This window comes from Vombatus ursinus, unplaced genomic scaffold (assembly GCF_900497805.2).
Source record: "Vombatus ursinus unplaced genomic scaffold, bare-nosed wombat genome assembly UNPS02012179.1, whole genome shotgun sequence".
Taxonomy (NCBI): domain Eukaryota; kingdom Metazoa; phylum Chordata; class Mammalia; order Diprotodontia; family Vombatidae; genus Vombatus; species Vombatus ursinus.
Window position 1 is genome coordinate 12,023,107 of NW_020951957.1, and position 15,076 is coordinate 12,038,182.

A 15,076-nucleotide genomic window follows, 5' to 3' on the forward strand; every position below is an offset into this window, starting at 1 on the left:
CCTGTTTTTTTCCTCATACTTTTCTAGTAACCCCTGTGCATTCATGCAGGCAGCTTCTTATATTTTTAATGTACTTCGTTGAAACATGTTAAAGTCTTTCTTCTAGGACTAGGCCATGCACCCATTCCTTCATTAAGTGTGCCTTGATTCTTTCACCCCTCCATGCTGCTAGCTAGTTGAAAGTGATCTTTCTGATTTGGATATAATGTGATGAAAAAGATGGACTAAAATTTTCTCCAACCTTCCTAAACTCTCAAAACTTCTCAAGATAATAATTATGTGCAAGAAGTAAGGTAATTGCAGCTGTCTCCATGGTCAAAGACACCAAGACCCCTAATGAGGTAACAACAGCCTAATGAATTAATAGTACAGAAGACTAATCGCTAGCCTCTAACATGCTCACTCAGCACCCTCTTCTCCCCCACCCTTGCTGTTTGTCCTTCGTTCTCAAAGAGGACCTTGACATCAGGGAGGTGATTGTAGGACATTCAAGTGAATTGGATTTATTGGATGGAGAGCTGTGCAAAGTCATCAGCCTCACTTTCTCCTCCTGAACTATCTGGGTCTAGTGACCAGATCAGGAAAACTGGCTATGTCCCAGGATGCAGTGGGGGACCTTGGCCTTTTCAAGCTAAAATCTTTAATAGGTCTCAGTTTGACTGAGGCAGTGCCCATGTGCCCATTCATTAAATTAAGACTTAATAAGAAATAAGGCAAGAAAAAAAAAAAGATCTAGGTAGGGAAGACACTCTGGTTTAAGGCCAAACAGAAACAATTGTTATTTACATTCATTCTGAGCCAGTCAGGGCCCAAACAATGCATACTGCTACTGAACTGAACAAAAAGACCCCTGAATTTCTCCTCTAGAAACCATTAATGTTTCCATGCTGCTGCAGCCATCTCTGTCAACAAACCCTGTCCTTGTCTTCTCTTCATCATTCTGTGGAAACAACTAAATTGTACTCCTCCCTCTACCCACTCCTATTCACAGTGGTGAGTATGTCCAAAGAAACAAAGGAGAATGACTGATTAACAATACAAATACACAGAAGCGAAGAACAATCTAGAATAAGAGCAGAATACATTAAAAAAAAAACCCCACAAGATCGCTATGCGAGAAAAACATTGATCTCAAAAAGATAGGATTTGTAGAGAAAACTTAAGGATCATAGGTCTTCCAGGAGAATACAAGTCAAAGTTGACCATAATACAAGAAATAATACCAAAACAAAACAAAATCTTGCCAAGAACTTCTGAACATATAAAACAAAGTGCCAATGGAAAGAATCAAAGGGTTCCTGGTTGGGGGGTGGGGTGAGAGGAGAAGCAGACTGGAAGGGAAAACTGTTTGGTAAACACCATAAAACATAGTTGTTAAGTTTGATAGTTCCAATGAGAGATGACACATTTTGTAAGCAACCAGAATAAAGACCTCCAGTGTAAAGGAAAGGAAATTTGAATTAAAAGACTATTCTATACCCAGTGCAACTAAATGGCACAATGAATAGAGTGCTAGTAATCTTTCTGAGTTTAAATGTGACCTCAGACACTTACTAATTCTGTGATCCTTGGCAAGTCACTTACCCTATTTGCCACAGTTTCCTCATCTCTAAAATGAGCTGGAGAAGGAAATGGCAAATCACTCCAATATCTTTGCCAAGAAAACTCCAAATAGAATCACAAGGAGTTGGACACGACTGAAAACAACAAATTCTATCCATCAGGCATTGCATAAGGTAATAGAATGATGTGTTATCCTTAATTAAAGAGAATCTTTTGAAGCATTCTTTCCAACCAACCAACCAAAAAACAAAAAAAGCCAAGCAGATTGTTTGCTTTGCAAATACTCCAAACTGCAGAAACACAAGAAAGGTAAGTAAAGCAAGCAAAGAAGGCACGAGTTTAGAGGAAAAGTGCGCTAGAGAAAAAAGTAAAAACTAGAAAGGTACCTTTGGGGTTAAAAGAAACAATAATAAAATAACAACAGAGGCAACACTAAGAGATTTCTTTATAAAAGTATACAATGAGACAAAGATGAAAGCAGAACCTAAAAAGAAGACTTGATTGTGGAGGAAAAGGTCTGAAATAACATGAACCAAAAAGCCTACAAAACCTCTCCAAGAAGTGAATTAAGACTGCTTCTGAGAGAATGGTATGCTCCCATGGACAGTATCCTGCCTGAGGAAAAGGAGAATCAGAGCTCCTGTGAGCAACTGACACCTGGAAGGGTGAGAGGGCATGGGCCCCGAAAAGAGACTTCATGGCAGAGAGAGAAAATGATCATGTGGTGGCTAGGGTGTAGTAATGAACTGAACAATAAGGGACAATGTCTTCCATGGGGCAGTATTTCTGTCCTCTTAATTTCCTCAAGGATTGATAGTTCTAAGAGTAGAGCACTACTGAAAAAAGAGGGGACAAGGCATGATCAACAAAGTAATAATATAGAAACTGTAAAAATGTTTCACAGTTACCTGTTCCTCTGCTAAATTTTACTATATTAGATTTGTTTGTGCATTTTATATGATTTCAAGAAAATATATTATAAAATATAGTTGCAATAAAGATAATTGAAAGAAATAGAAGTTATTAACAACACATTATCTCTAAGTATTACAGATGCCTATCTTCAAATCAGCTTCCTCCATAGATTTATTTTTAGTACTCTAGGCATTCTCTTACACTGCTAAGAAAAATTGGAACTGCAAGGAGCTAATAGAATGATGACTTTTATAATTCTCCATTTTAGACTCATTAGTTAATATTGGATTTTATTGACTAATCTGATTATTGTTAAGTACACAGAATCCAAACTTTTGCACAGGACTGTTTTATGTTAAGGAAACATTTTCAGTTATTAATATTTTAACTGATTGAGTAAAAGGAGGGATTAATAGTAATTAAATTAAAAGTTCTTTAACTTCCATGACTATCTAGTGGCTTTCAGTACATCCACAGACTCACAAAGAGTTTTTTACAGTTCCCTTGTTTTATCTTTTAAAAACAATTCTGATAAAAACAGATGAAAAGACAGTATGGCAAGAAGAGATTCCCATTTTCTTTTCTCTTTATAATCCCAAAACTTCTGTCCCTTTCCTCCTGTTAACTTAGAGCTCCTAACCACTCTTTATTTTGAAATAATTCTTGACATTTTGGAATGTAGATCCTTTTTCAGCATGTTGAGCATTTTCATATGTGGCTAAATTACACTGGGGTTCTTTAATTAACTGAATGACTTTAAACTTTCTTTTTTGTATTTCCCATGAACTTAGAGTATGTAGAAATACTTCAATGGATCTCTCATCTCATCCATGTGGCTATTTTCTTCGACAGTGAAGATTACAATCTAACAACACTTTTACATCCTGTGTAATTCCTTTTCATTATCTTCCATAGATCCTCTATCTGGGATCTTTCCAATGAAATGGAAGCTTTCCTCAAGATATTTTAACATTTTCTTGTTACAGTCTTAGTTCTTGAGCTGCTCAACCATTCTCTTTTGTTTTTACATAATTTAATCAAATTCTTTTTCCTATTAAAAATGGCTTAAAGATATTAAGCTACTTATATCATTTAAGTCGTATTAGAGCCTTTCTTCTGGTCTTCATACCCTCTGGGTCATCCACATTTTGATTCTTTTGAGAGAGTAGTATTCCACAATTCATAATTTATAGGATCACTCAAAGAATACTGATATTTAAAAAAAAAAAAGATTCCATTTTGTGTTAGAGAGTAGCTTGTGATTATTGTAAACACTACCCACTTTATTTCCTCTGTTCAGTTCCTGGATCAGCTAATTACCCATCTGTATAATGTATGAACTAATTCCATAGGCTGTCCAATCAAATCTAAACTATGGAAAGTAGAAACTTTCCATCTTTTGGTTTGACCACTGTAGATTGTTGGAAAAATCTCTTTTGAATGGCCAGGGATTTCACTGAAAATGGCCTGTAGTGTTTTAGTGCTTGGCACTGTGAGTACAGTTAACATTAACAGCAGCTAGAGGGATCTGAAAGGATTCCTTCTTTCACTTGGACCCTGTGTAGGAAGTCCTTTATAACAGTAACTAGTGCTTTTAGGGGCATATCTTTTTTGTATATATATTTTCATAAATATTTATTTGTCCATTTTATAGGAATGTGGAGACAAACAGGGCCAAATTGAACGGGCCATTAGAGAAAAGCGGGCAGTGGAAGAAGAACTGGAAAAGGTAAAAACAAACAATACGACTGCAACTAACTATAGTCATTGTCTGCTTTCATTAGTGTATTCAAAAAGGTCTATTAGTTATAACCCTTAATGAATGCCTTCCTTCTATCAAAAGCATTCCAAATCTGTATTTAAATATTAGTTAGCCAATATTAGCCAAGATATGTTTCCTGTCACATATGACAACATCTTTAAACTTTATATAATCTTTATACATGAATATAACCATATGAAGTATATATTTGCTTATATGGGCATAATCAGATCAGCAGAGTAATACTCAATTATTATGTTTAACTCAAATAGACTCTCCCTTTAATATCAGACCCATGTAAAAATCTTAAGGGAATAAAATCAGGAAATGACAACGTTTTATTTTTACTAAAAAATATCTTTTCTTATAAAATTGCTCATCATAAAGCTCTTAAATGAAGTCTTAAAAGTCTGTCTTAGATGAAGGCATAGGCAAGAATATTTGCCTTCAGTGACCGTAGCTGAGAAAATTAGTGAGGCATGATAGGACATAGTGAGAAAATGAATGTGTGTGTAACAGTGTGTGTGTTACACACACATTCATTTTCTCACCTTTCTGAAAAAACAAAAGCAGAAACAAAACTATTGTTAGAAAAGACTCAGAAATCAACTTTTTGTATTTTCTTGTGAACATAAAAATGTCATTTTTATAGGGGTATTTGCCTTTTTTAAACAATCAGCCAATAAACAAGAATTTATTAAGTGTCCATTATGTCCTAGATATTATGCCAGGCTCTAGTCATAGAAAGGGGAAAAAATGAAAGTTATCTCAATTTTAGAATGAAAGATAATTTCAAGAAACAGGTGAGAAAGGGATCTTGGAGTATAGAAAAGTCTTGTTTCTGAAAGGAAATCTATCAATGACCATGATATTCCATCTATGCACAAGAACAACTTTGAGCCATAATAATAATAAATCATTTTGTTTTTAATGTCAGGGGATACTTTTGTATTTTCCTCAACCAGGAAAACAAAAAGTACTTTCACAAGGGCATATCATTTTAGTTTTCTCGATGATAACTTGATTATCAGCTCAGGAGACATCTTTAAGACTATTAAGAACTTTTAACTAACTTTTGTTAGTCAAGAGAGCATAGTATAGTAGAAATAGCCCTGGATTCACATCTTGGCTTTACTTCTGATTACCTATGTGACCTTTGGGCAAGGAAAGCACTTAACATCTCTGGAACCTCACCTATCTTTAAGGTCTCTTCCAGATCTAAATTTGGAATATATTACATTCAATCCTTTCAACAACATTTTAAGGTAAGTTCTATCATTATACCCTAGTAGTATAGCATAGTATGTAACAGCATAGCATAGCGTGGGGTTTGGGGGAAAGGGAGGAGAGAGAGGAAATCTAAATAATCTAGCCAATTCTGTAGTCCATTTCACTCAGTGAGTATACACTAGAGAGTAAACATGAGATGGGAAATTGGGAGATGTGAATCTGCAGTATCCTAAATGGGTCTCACCTCTTAATGTAAATATTTCATGCTCAATATGATTCTAGAATCTTCTCTTCATCATACCCACAGTCTATTCATTCTGTTTAGGCTTGTAGAACTAATTAGTGGTTAGTCCTACTTGGCCTTCTTAGTATTCCTGGTTACCTAGAAGATCCCTGTTGTGTTTTCTTTCACTTACTTTTGTCCTATCATGCCTTACAATGAAGTAGGAAGAAGAAACTATTGTATGGTAGTATGATCACCCTGTAATATAATCATGTTTATGTATAAAACCATTTCAAGAGTATTTTTCCTAAATTATTAATTTTATTATGACCAAGTCTTTACCTGTGTCTGTTTTCTTGTATTCACTAGCAGTCTAGTTTCCTGCTCCTAGCTTAACTGGGTATAATGAAAAATAAAATTTACATTTAGATGTTTCCATAGTAACCATCTCAGATCCATCTGCTCTCTAATTGCCTACTTTTAAAAAGATCCTAGCCCCTTTCTGTCTAAAGCTGCTGTACTGTATTTTATGAGTAATTTAAGGGAACTTGAAGGTGGATTTTGCCTGTTTTTTTAATTCTGACATTCCACTATATGTAACTAGCTTATATATTGTAATATAATGGTATTAGATACTTAGAATTAGAATACTGATATTAGAATAACTTAAGGGTTCCCTTCCTTGGACATATAGGCCTGTCACTAGTGATAATTTCTTCAGTTTCAGCCTTTGGTATTCCATTTTGCCTATGTAAAATAACCTGATCATGGAAATACTTCACATACAGACCTGGTGACGAACTGTACTTATCATCCAACTAACTGCCTGAGCTAAGGGTAAACAGGTTCATAAGCAGCAAGTTGGCCACAAGGTGATTAATTTTTTTTGGCCCTGTCAACTCATCAAGAGTTATATGCTAAATTTAATCCTTGTGAGATCTCTAAAAATACATCTCAAAGAGAGTGAAGTCCTTCACCCTGAAATCAACAATTGGGTAGCTTATTGCTTTGGTTTTCCCAATAATGAAAGACTTGAAAAAACTAAAGGTCATATAATCCCCTAATGAAATCATGGTTTTTTAAAAACCATATCATTACTATGGTAAGTGATTGAAGCCCTGTCATCTGAGATCTACATTCTATTCAGTGGTTTCCTTTTTGTTGACCCACAGACCACAGAGTTATTGTAAGTAGTATGCAAATGCGCTTTCCATATACTGAATATGCAATATGTCTCATAAATTTATGATTACTAATTTTTAAATTAGGTATTTTTATAATTAATAAAATATGAATTCATTTATAAATATTGAATTCATTAAAGGTTTTGTCATGTATTTTTAATCAGTGCATACTAATAGTACAACTCCAATCATGATGGGGTCTCTCATTTGTTTTAGTGTTAATGAAAGACTCTCATTTGAAAAATTCAGAAACCACCATTGTAGTTAGTATATTTTGATTGCTTTCAAAGTTTAATACTGTATAACTTTTACAATAAGTTTCACATACTTCTATAATAGTGAAGTGTCAAGACCACTGGATGTGAAGTTTATAGGAACGGAGTTTGAGTCTTGACTGCTTTTTGCAATGCTGAGCAAGTCACTTCACCTTTAGGGCCTCAGTTTCCTCCTTTGTAAAATGCATTAAAATAGATTATCTCTAAGGTCCCTTCCACTGCAAAATTTTGTTATCTTATAATCTAGATTTACCGAGAAGGCAGAGGAAATGAAGATGATTATAGGAAACTAGAAGAAATGCACCAGAGGTGCTTAATTGCAGAACGTGCCAAGGATGATCTTCAGTTAAGACTTAAGACAGCACAAAACAGAATTAAACAACTTGAGATAAAGTAAGTAATAATCTTCATATATGTCATATAATTCTATATTTCTAATATCTTGATTATCCACTGCAATGAGTGTTCTGGTAATCTTTTGTTTCCTTTAATCTTTTTGATTAATAAAATTCTAACTATGTCCAATATGGAGAGATTTCTGTATAAACATAATTTGGTAGGTTCTAAATCCTTTTTGTTATAGTAATGCAAGTAACCAAATGCTTTTGGACCAACAGGTTTTTTTTTTCATAATTGCTACTGAAAATTAATTTGTAAAATTAATTAATGATCAATATGCCAGGTACTCTGCTAGGCACTGGGGATGTAAGTATAAAAATAAAATACTCTACATTCAAGAAGATCACATTCTATAGAAGGAGATAATATGTACAAACAAAAATATGCACAGAATAAGTACATAGCAAACATTTATAAAATAAATATAATTTAGTGTGAGAAAACACCAGCAACTGGAAGGATAGGAAGTGGCATTTTAAGTAAGCTTTGAATGAAACTTGTGATTCTAAGAGGTAGAGGTTACATTCTAGGAGGGGAGGATAACCTACCTCAGGGCACAGAAGCTGGAAATGGAATGCTATTTGTGAAGAGTAGCAAGAGGACCAGTTTTCCTGGACCAAAAAGTACATGAAAAAGAATAATGTATCATAAGGCTAGAAGATGGATTCAACCCTGTTACAAAGGGCTTTAAATAGCAATAGAAGAATTTTTATTTAATTCTAGAGGTAATAGGAAGCTATGGGAGTTTATTGAGTGGCACGGTCAGATGTGTGCTTTGGGGGAATCACTTTAGCAACTAAGTAGAGGATAGATAGTAAAGGGGAGAAAACTGAGGGAGGGAGACCAGTTGGCAGTAATTCAAGCAAGAGGCTATGAGAGACTAAACTAGAGTGGTAGCTGTGTAGTGAAGAGAAGATGAATATGACAGATATTGTGGAAATAGAATGATAAGATTTGACAATTTATTAGATACGTGGTGTGAAGGAGAACTAAGGATAGAGGAAGCCTCTAATTCACAAACCAGAATGGCTGGAAGAGCAGTGGTAGCCTTGATAAACGTAGAAAATTGCTAAACTTTAGATGAAACTTGGGATTCGAAGAAGTGAAGGTTACATTTTCATTTTGTTGCCAGTAGAGTGCCTTCTACATGTTAGGTGCTTAGTAAATGTTTCTTGATTGATGGAAGTGAAAAAAAGAAAGAGGGGAAAAGAAGTGCAGGAGGGAGTCCAATCAGTTGAAAAGGACACAAGCAAATCAATCCCTAGACTCAGAAAGAGAAGAAAAGAATCTTCTGAGATCTTATTCCTGCCCTTCATCTCTATCTTCTGCTCTTTTAGAATTCCTGCTCCAGACCATGTAATTAGCAGTGGCTTGGAGAAAGGGGAATCCTAACTCTATAAAACATATTTTTAGGGTTTGGTGAAAAGGAGGATACTGAGTTAGAACTGTGAATGTGTCTTCCCATAGAACCATTGGCACTGACATAGATTAGGTTCCATACTATTGTTCCTGCAGTGCTATACTTGAACCAGATGTGGGGTGTAGAGGTTTGACTAAACTAGTATGAGAACATAGAGAAGCTAAGTGATTCAGTGGATAAAGTGTGAGCCTAGAGATAGGAGGACCTGAGTTCAAATCCAGCCTCTGACACTCAATTATCTGTGTGACCCTAGGCAAATCACTTAACCTCTGTTTGCCTAATCCATTGGAGAACGAAATAGCAAACCACTCCAGTATCTTTGCCAAGAAAAACCCCAAACAGGATCATGAAGAGTCAGACACAAATGAGCAAAAACAATGAGAACATGACAACTTTGAATCCCATTGTTTCTGAGATCAGGTCTGAATTCCATATAATTGATTTGTATATGAAATGTGCAACTGCAACCCATTTATGCACAACAGGCAAACTATAATACTAAAAAACCTGCCATTATCCTTGTTAAGTGGCATGCATAATACTTTGTGTTAAAGATGAAGCCTTAGAATTGAATTGCCAGACTTATTTCAGCTTTGTACACATTCTAAACTTCTTTAAAGGGTTTTTGTTTTTGTCAGGAGCAATATGATATAAAATTTTTTATTTCAAGTTATTGAACTTAATTACTAATCCATTCTTCATCTTCATAATGAACCACAGAGAAGTAATTACCACATATCTTACATTTTATATTAATAAGTATGTGTCTAAAGAGGTGTCTTGGCATCGTACAAAGGATGACAGCCTCAGAGTCAGGAAGATCTCTCCAGGTTCAAGTCTTGTCTCTTTCTCATTTTGACTTTATGACCTCTCAGGAACCCAGGAAGTTCAAGAAAGACTCTAAAGGACAGATCAGGTATCTACCAGCATTGGCTTATAGAGGTTTCTCACAGATCATGGGGTCTGTGTAATGATGATATCCCAAATCTGGTCCACTTTTTGTGTATACTAAAGTATCTTTGTCAATCCTATGGGCATAGTAAAATGATTTTTCTAAAATAGATTTAGATTTGTATGCAAATTACAGTTTTTGGGGTAGAGTGGACTTTTATTATATTCAAGCTAAAAAATCATGGTATTTTTTTCAGATTATGCATTTTAAAAGTAACATAGAAATCCTTGTTATCTTCCAGTTAAGAGCAAAGACTCATTTTAAGATCATTTAAAACAATAATCTATTCAAAGTTTATGTAGAGACCCAATTTTTTTGGAGGGGGGAGCTAGGCAATGGGGTTAAGTGACTTGCCTAGGGTCACACAGCTAGTAAGTGTTATGTGTCAGAGGTCGGATTTGAACTTAGGTCCTCCTGAATCCAGGACCTCTATCCACTGTGCCACCTAGCTGCCCCAAGACCCAATTTTAAAGTACATATTGATACTCCTTACAGTTCTGTTATCATTATTTGCTGAAGTTACAGGTTTTGCTGGTATATATTAAACCTATTAAAAGATGTTCCGTGGGGCAGCTAGGTGGCGCAGTAGATAGAGCGCCAGACCTGAATTCAAATCCGGCCTCAGACCAAACATTTGACATTTACTAGCTGTGACCCTGGGCAAGTCACTTAACCCCAAATGCCTAAGCAAAAAAAAAAAAAATGTTCCAGTGAAAGGGCTGTATAACAAAAAATACTGAAATACATACATACTGAACAAGAAGGTCTTTGTAAAAGCAGCAAGCTAGACACATTGACTAAAATGCTTTTAGTTTTTTTCCCTCTTACTGAAAGATGGAAAACATGGTTTTAGAAATATGGAACAGCAGTAATACTACTTATTCAGCGGTAGCTTGTCTAAACACAGAAGAATTAGTTTAAGATTATTTTAAACATGGTATGTGACTTGGCAGGAACAAGGCACGGAATAAGAGAGAATGAAATCAGCTCTCCTACTTCCCAAGATTGAGCTGTTGTTTTTTTAGATTTGCAACAAAGTCCTCCACACTTCTGCCAATGCTTCGTTTAAGATCTTCTCCAAGTAGTGTATAGTTTAGAATTAGCAGATCCCTAGATTTATGCCTTGGAAAAGTCTCAGTGCAACCTGACAGAAACCAGTAGGGAATCTCTAAGAACAAATTTAGGGATACAAGTGGCACACTATAAAACCAGTAGAACCCTTTTGCCTGTCCTTAGGCTTTCTTACTCCTCATTATTATCCTAACATTTCAATTATATGGAACTGATGTTGGTGAACTTTCAAGAACTCTCATTCTTCATATAAATTTCTTTTGTTGCAAGTAACTTTGAACCTGTAGCTCTCTGACGTCATCATATTCTCAGCTTTCATCTGCACACCACATGCTCACCCTCCCATTTCTATCCGTGGTTACTCTTATTGCCAAAGGAGCAGAATCATAGGCTCCATTTAAAGTCTGTTTCCATTTAACAGCATTAATTGTGGTTCATAATGTAAGCAGGGCTGGTAAAAAACAAATCTGGAATGTTATAGTGATTGTATTATGTGGGAATTAGAATATGGCAACAAAAAGGGAAATTTTTTTTGTAGTTCTTAGTGTATTTAGAGGAGAGGAGCTCTTGCACATTACTCTTATATTTTAATGGGTTCTCCTACCCATTAAAACATTTTCCAAAATCCAAGAGATTTGAATGAATTTATAATTACACTATTACGATTTCATAAAAACTCAGGCAAACCTCATGGGGACAATGCAAAAGTTTATTCCTCACTATAATATATTAGTGTGATCAGCTAGCATATTTTCCTATAACTGAATTCAGTGATAAGCAAAGGACTTTTGAATATTGCTCTATTGAACCTCCCCCATTTATTGTCACCTAGGATTTCTCCCCATTTAATCCTCCTTGCCCAGTGAATTTCATGTATAGTATATCTGTTCTCTTAAATTTAACATACAGAATTTGAAAGATTGCAAACTAGTTTTTAAAGATGAGTAGGTAGTTTAATTTAGCTGCTTTTCTTCTGTTTTACATAGAACACACCTACTATAACAAACTCTTTTTAAAACACAGAGTATAATTGTGAATTGTAATTAAATGACTCCAGAAAGGGAAAATAAAACACTGGAAAATGTGGGCTTACTCCTTGAATTTTATAGCAGATCGTTAAGTGGGATGTTTTGTTTTCTCAGTTCTGAAGAAGAGATGTCACGTAGCCAGGAAAGGATTCAAAAGCTTCAGAGTGTTTTAGAGTCTGAAAGAGAGAACTGTGGCACCGTCAGTGAACAAAGGCTGAAACTTCAGCAAGAAAATGAACAGTTGCAAAAAGACACCGAGGATTTGAGAAAAATTGCTTTGGAGGCTCAACAAAAAGCCAAATTAAAGGTACCATCAAGACCTAGTTGGATCTATGTCTGCCAGGGAAAATTCTAGTACAGAGAATATTTAGAAGGGTAGCAAACAATTTTAGAAGCTCTCTTATTCTTTCTCCCCATCATAAAACACTGATCATAATTCAGAAAGTTAACAGGTCAGGCATGCTTGAATATGATTTCTTTCACTTTCCATAAAAAAATTACTTTCTGAGCATGAAACAGCTTGATATTTTTGACAAAGCAGTTGAAGCAATGCTATGAAGGTAGTATATTAGATAACTCTAAGGCTGTTGTTCTCACTTCTTCCTCAATAGCATTTTCTGAGAGAGAACCACTTTGAAAAAGACTTTGTAGTAGGTGCTGTACCTGATGACTCTAAGAATCAATTGGGATTCAACAAGTCCCTCCTGTATGGTTACCACTGATTCTTTTGCACCTCTCCTCTCTCCTTTCCTACCTCTATCTCCCTCCCTTAAAAAGGAAAAACAAAACCACTGCAACGAACACCCATGGTCAAGCAAAACAAATGACCACATTGGCCATTTCTAAAGATGTATGTTTTACTCTGCATACCTAGTCCATTGCTTTTCTGTCAGGAGGCAGTCAGCATTCTAAATTATTGGTCCTCACGAATCATTGTTGATCATTGGATTGGTTAGAGTTCTCTAGTCCTTCACAATTGCTCATTTTTTGCAGGGCTGTTGTTATATCAGTTATTCTACTTGTTCTGCTTGCTTTGATCTGCATCAGTTCAAAGTAAGGTTCAAGTGACTTGTTTTCTCCATCCCTTCCACTTTTGTATAGACGTCTACTTGCACCCCCAGATTCTGTGAAATAATTTCCCCTTAATTCCTCTTCCTTTTCCCCTCTCCCTTACCTTTCTTCTTTTAAGATCATTAAAACATAACAAAAATTATTCCCAGGCCCTCTACCTTATTTAGCTCTTTCTACAGTCTTGGCTGACATTAATGGTTCTCAGAAGATTTTTTGTATCATTCCTCTACCCTTCAGATTTATAAAATCTTTTCTGATTGTTCAACTGTATTTACCTTTTAATGTTTCTCCCCACTGCCATATTTACAGTTCAAAATCTCTTCACCAGGTCCCTTCATCAGGAATGCTTAGAAGTCTTCTACTTCATTAAAGATCTATTTTCCCCCTATAGGACCACACTCAATTATTCTTGGTTCATATTTTTCTGCCCTCCAGAATATTATATTTTATAATTTTCATTCTTTCATAAATTCAGTTGCTAAATTTTGTGTATTCCTGTTTCTACTTGGTATTTGAATGCCTTTTCTTCAGCTGCCTGCAATATTGTCTCTTCAACCTAGAAGCTTTGGATTTTGGCCATGACATTTCTGGGAGTTCCTTGGGGCTTCCCTGAGGAAGTGACTGGTGAAGTCCCTATATTTTCACTTTGCCCCCTGGTTCTAAAATACCTGGACAGTTTTATTTTGTGACCTCCTGAAATATGATGTCCAGCCTCTTCTTTTGGCTATAGCTCTTAGATAGTCCAGTGATCCTTAAACTATCTTTCCTTGATATGCCTTCTAGTATCAGTTATTTCTATTGTAAGACACCCTACACACTCCTTCCTTTTCCTAATCTCCTGACCCTATCTTAATATTTCTTGTCTCATGAAGTTACTACGGTCTGTCTGGTCCCTTCCAATAACCAGAGAGTCTGCTACTTGAGTAAGGCCCTATACCTCTTTTACCAAACTGTCAATCCTCCCTCCAGACTCTCCTCCATGACTTTTATCTCTCCTCCAACTCCCCTCTCCATCATTCCAACTTCATTTATAATATCATTCATAAACATTTGTATCATTTTTCCTAGAAACTGTTACTGATTTTTTGGGAAAGTTTTCTTTTTTTTTATTTGAGACTTTCCCTGTAGGTATTTTAGAGCCATTATCTACTTCTGGGTCTATGTCCTGGGCATATCTGACCTCACAACAAGTTTGTCCTTTTTTTTCTTTTTTTTTGGCCATTTGTCCAGCTATCTACTCTGGGTTTCTCAGTAACACTGGCCTACCCCTGAGGTCTGGATATTGGATCCACATTCCTGGCCCTTCTGAGATATGATATATTGCTAACCTAGACTTAGTTCTGAGTCCCTGACTATCTCTGGACATCTATATTGCTGACATAGCTCAGAGCACTGAGCACTGAATTTTGAGATTCTAGCCCGTCTCCGCTTCACAGCTTCTTCCCAGGGCACCTTCCTGTAGTTTGAATCTACAACCAATGGCTAGAAAAATGACCCATTGTAGGGGGAACTGAACTTCACTACTTCCTCACACTCCAGCATACTAGCTGGTCCTCCAAACAAACTGATTTTTGAAAGCCCTGCTCATCCTTCATGATTTGCGAGCTTTAAACTATGCAGAATGCTTCTTCTCTTGCCTGTTTCCTCATTCTAGGCTTAAACCTCAAGCCCTGGTATCCATACTGGCACCCTTGGATGAAATCTGTGCTTGTTCCTCCCTCCTTCATCCTCATTTTAGACCTGTCCCTACCACCACAGGTCTCCTGTTCAAATGCCACATCTTGCCTGTTTCTACCATTTTGACTAGATAACTCTTGACTTTTACCTCAGCTCTGCCTTCAGGATTCATAGTAACCATTCTGTCCTTCTGTCCAGATCATGGTAATTTTCACAATGTACGGTTCTGACCATGTCACTTCCAACTTCAGTGACTCCCCATTACCTACAAAACTCCAAATGCCTTAGTATTCAAGGCCTTCCAAA

At 36.0% G+C, this 15,076-nt stretch overlaps 1 protein-coding gene across 4 annotated transcripts in view; it reads left to right on the forward strand.

Moving 5' to 3' along the window:
- SCLT1 (sodium channel and clathrin linker 1) overlaps positions 1-15,076 on the forward strand; it is a 256,899-nt gene that overhangs the window by 155,545 nt on the left and 86,278 nt on the right. For all 4 annotated transcript variants that reach the window (XM_027857572.1, XM_027857573.1, XM_027857576.1 and 1 more), the window contains 3 exons: positions 4,133-4,207; positions 7,400-7,545; positions 12,137-12,329. In XM_027857572.1, the coding sequence (XP_027713373.1) occupies positions 4,133-4,207; positions 7,400-7,545; positions 12,137-12,329 (414 nt within the window). The remainder of the gene's footprint in view (positions 1-4,132; positions 4,208-7,399; positions 7,546-12,136; positions 12,330-15,076) is intronic.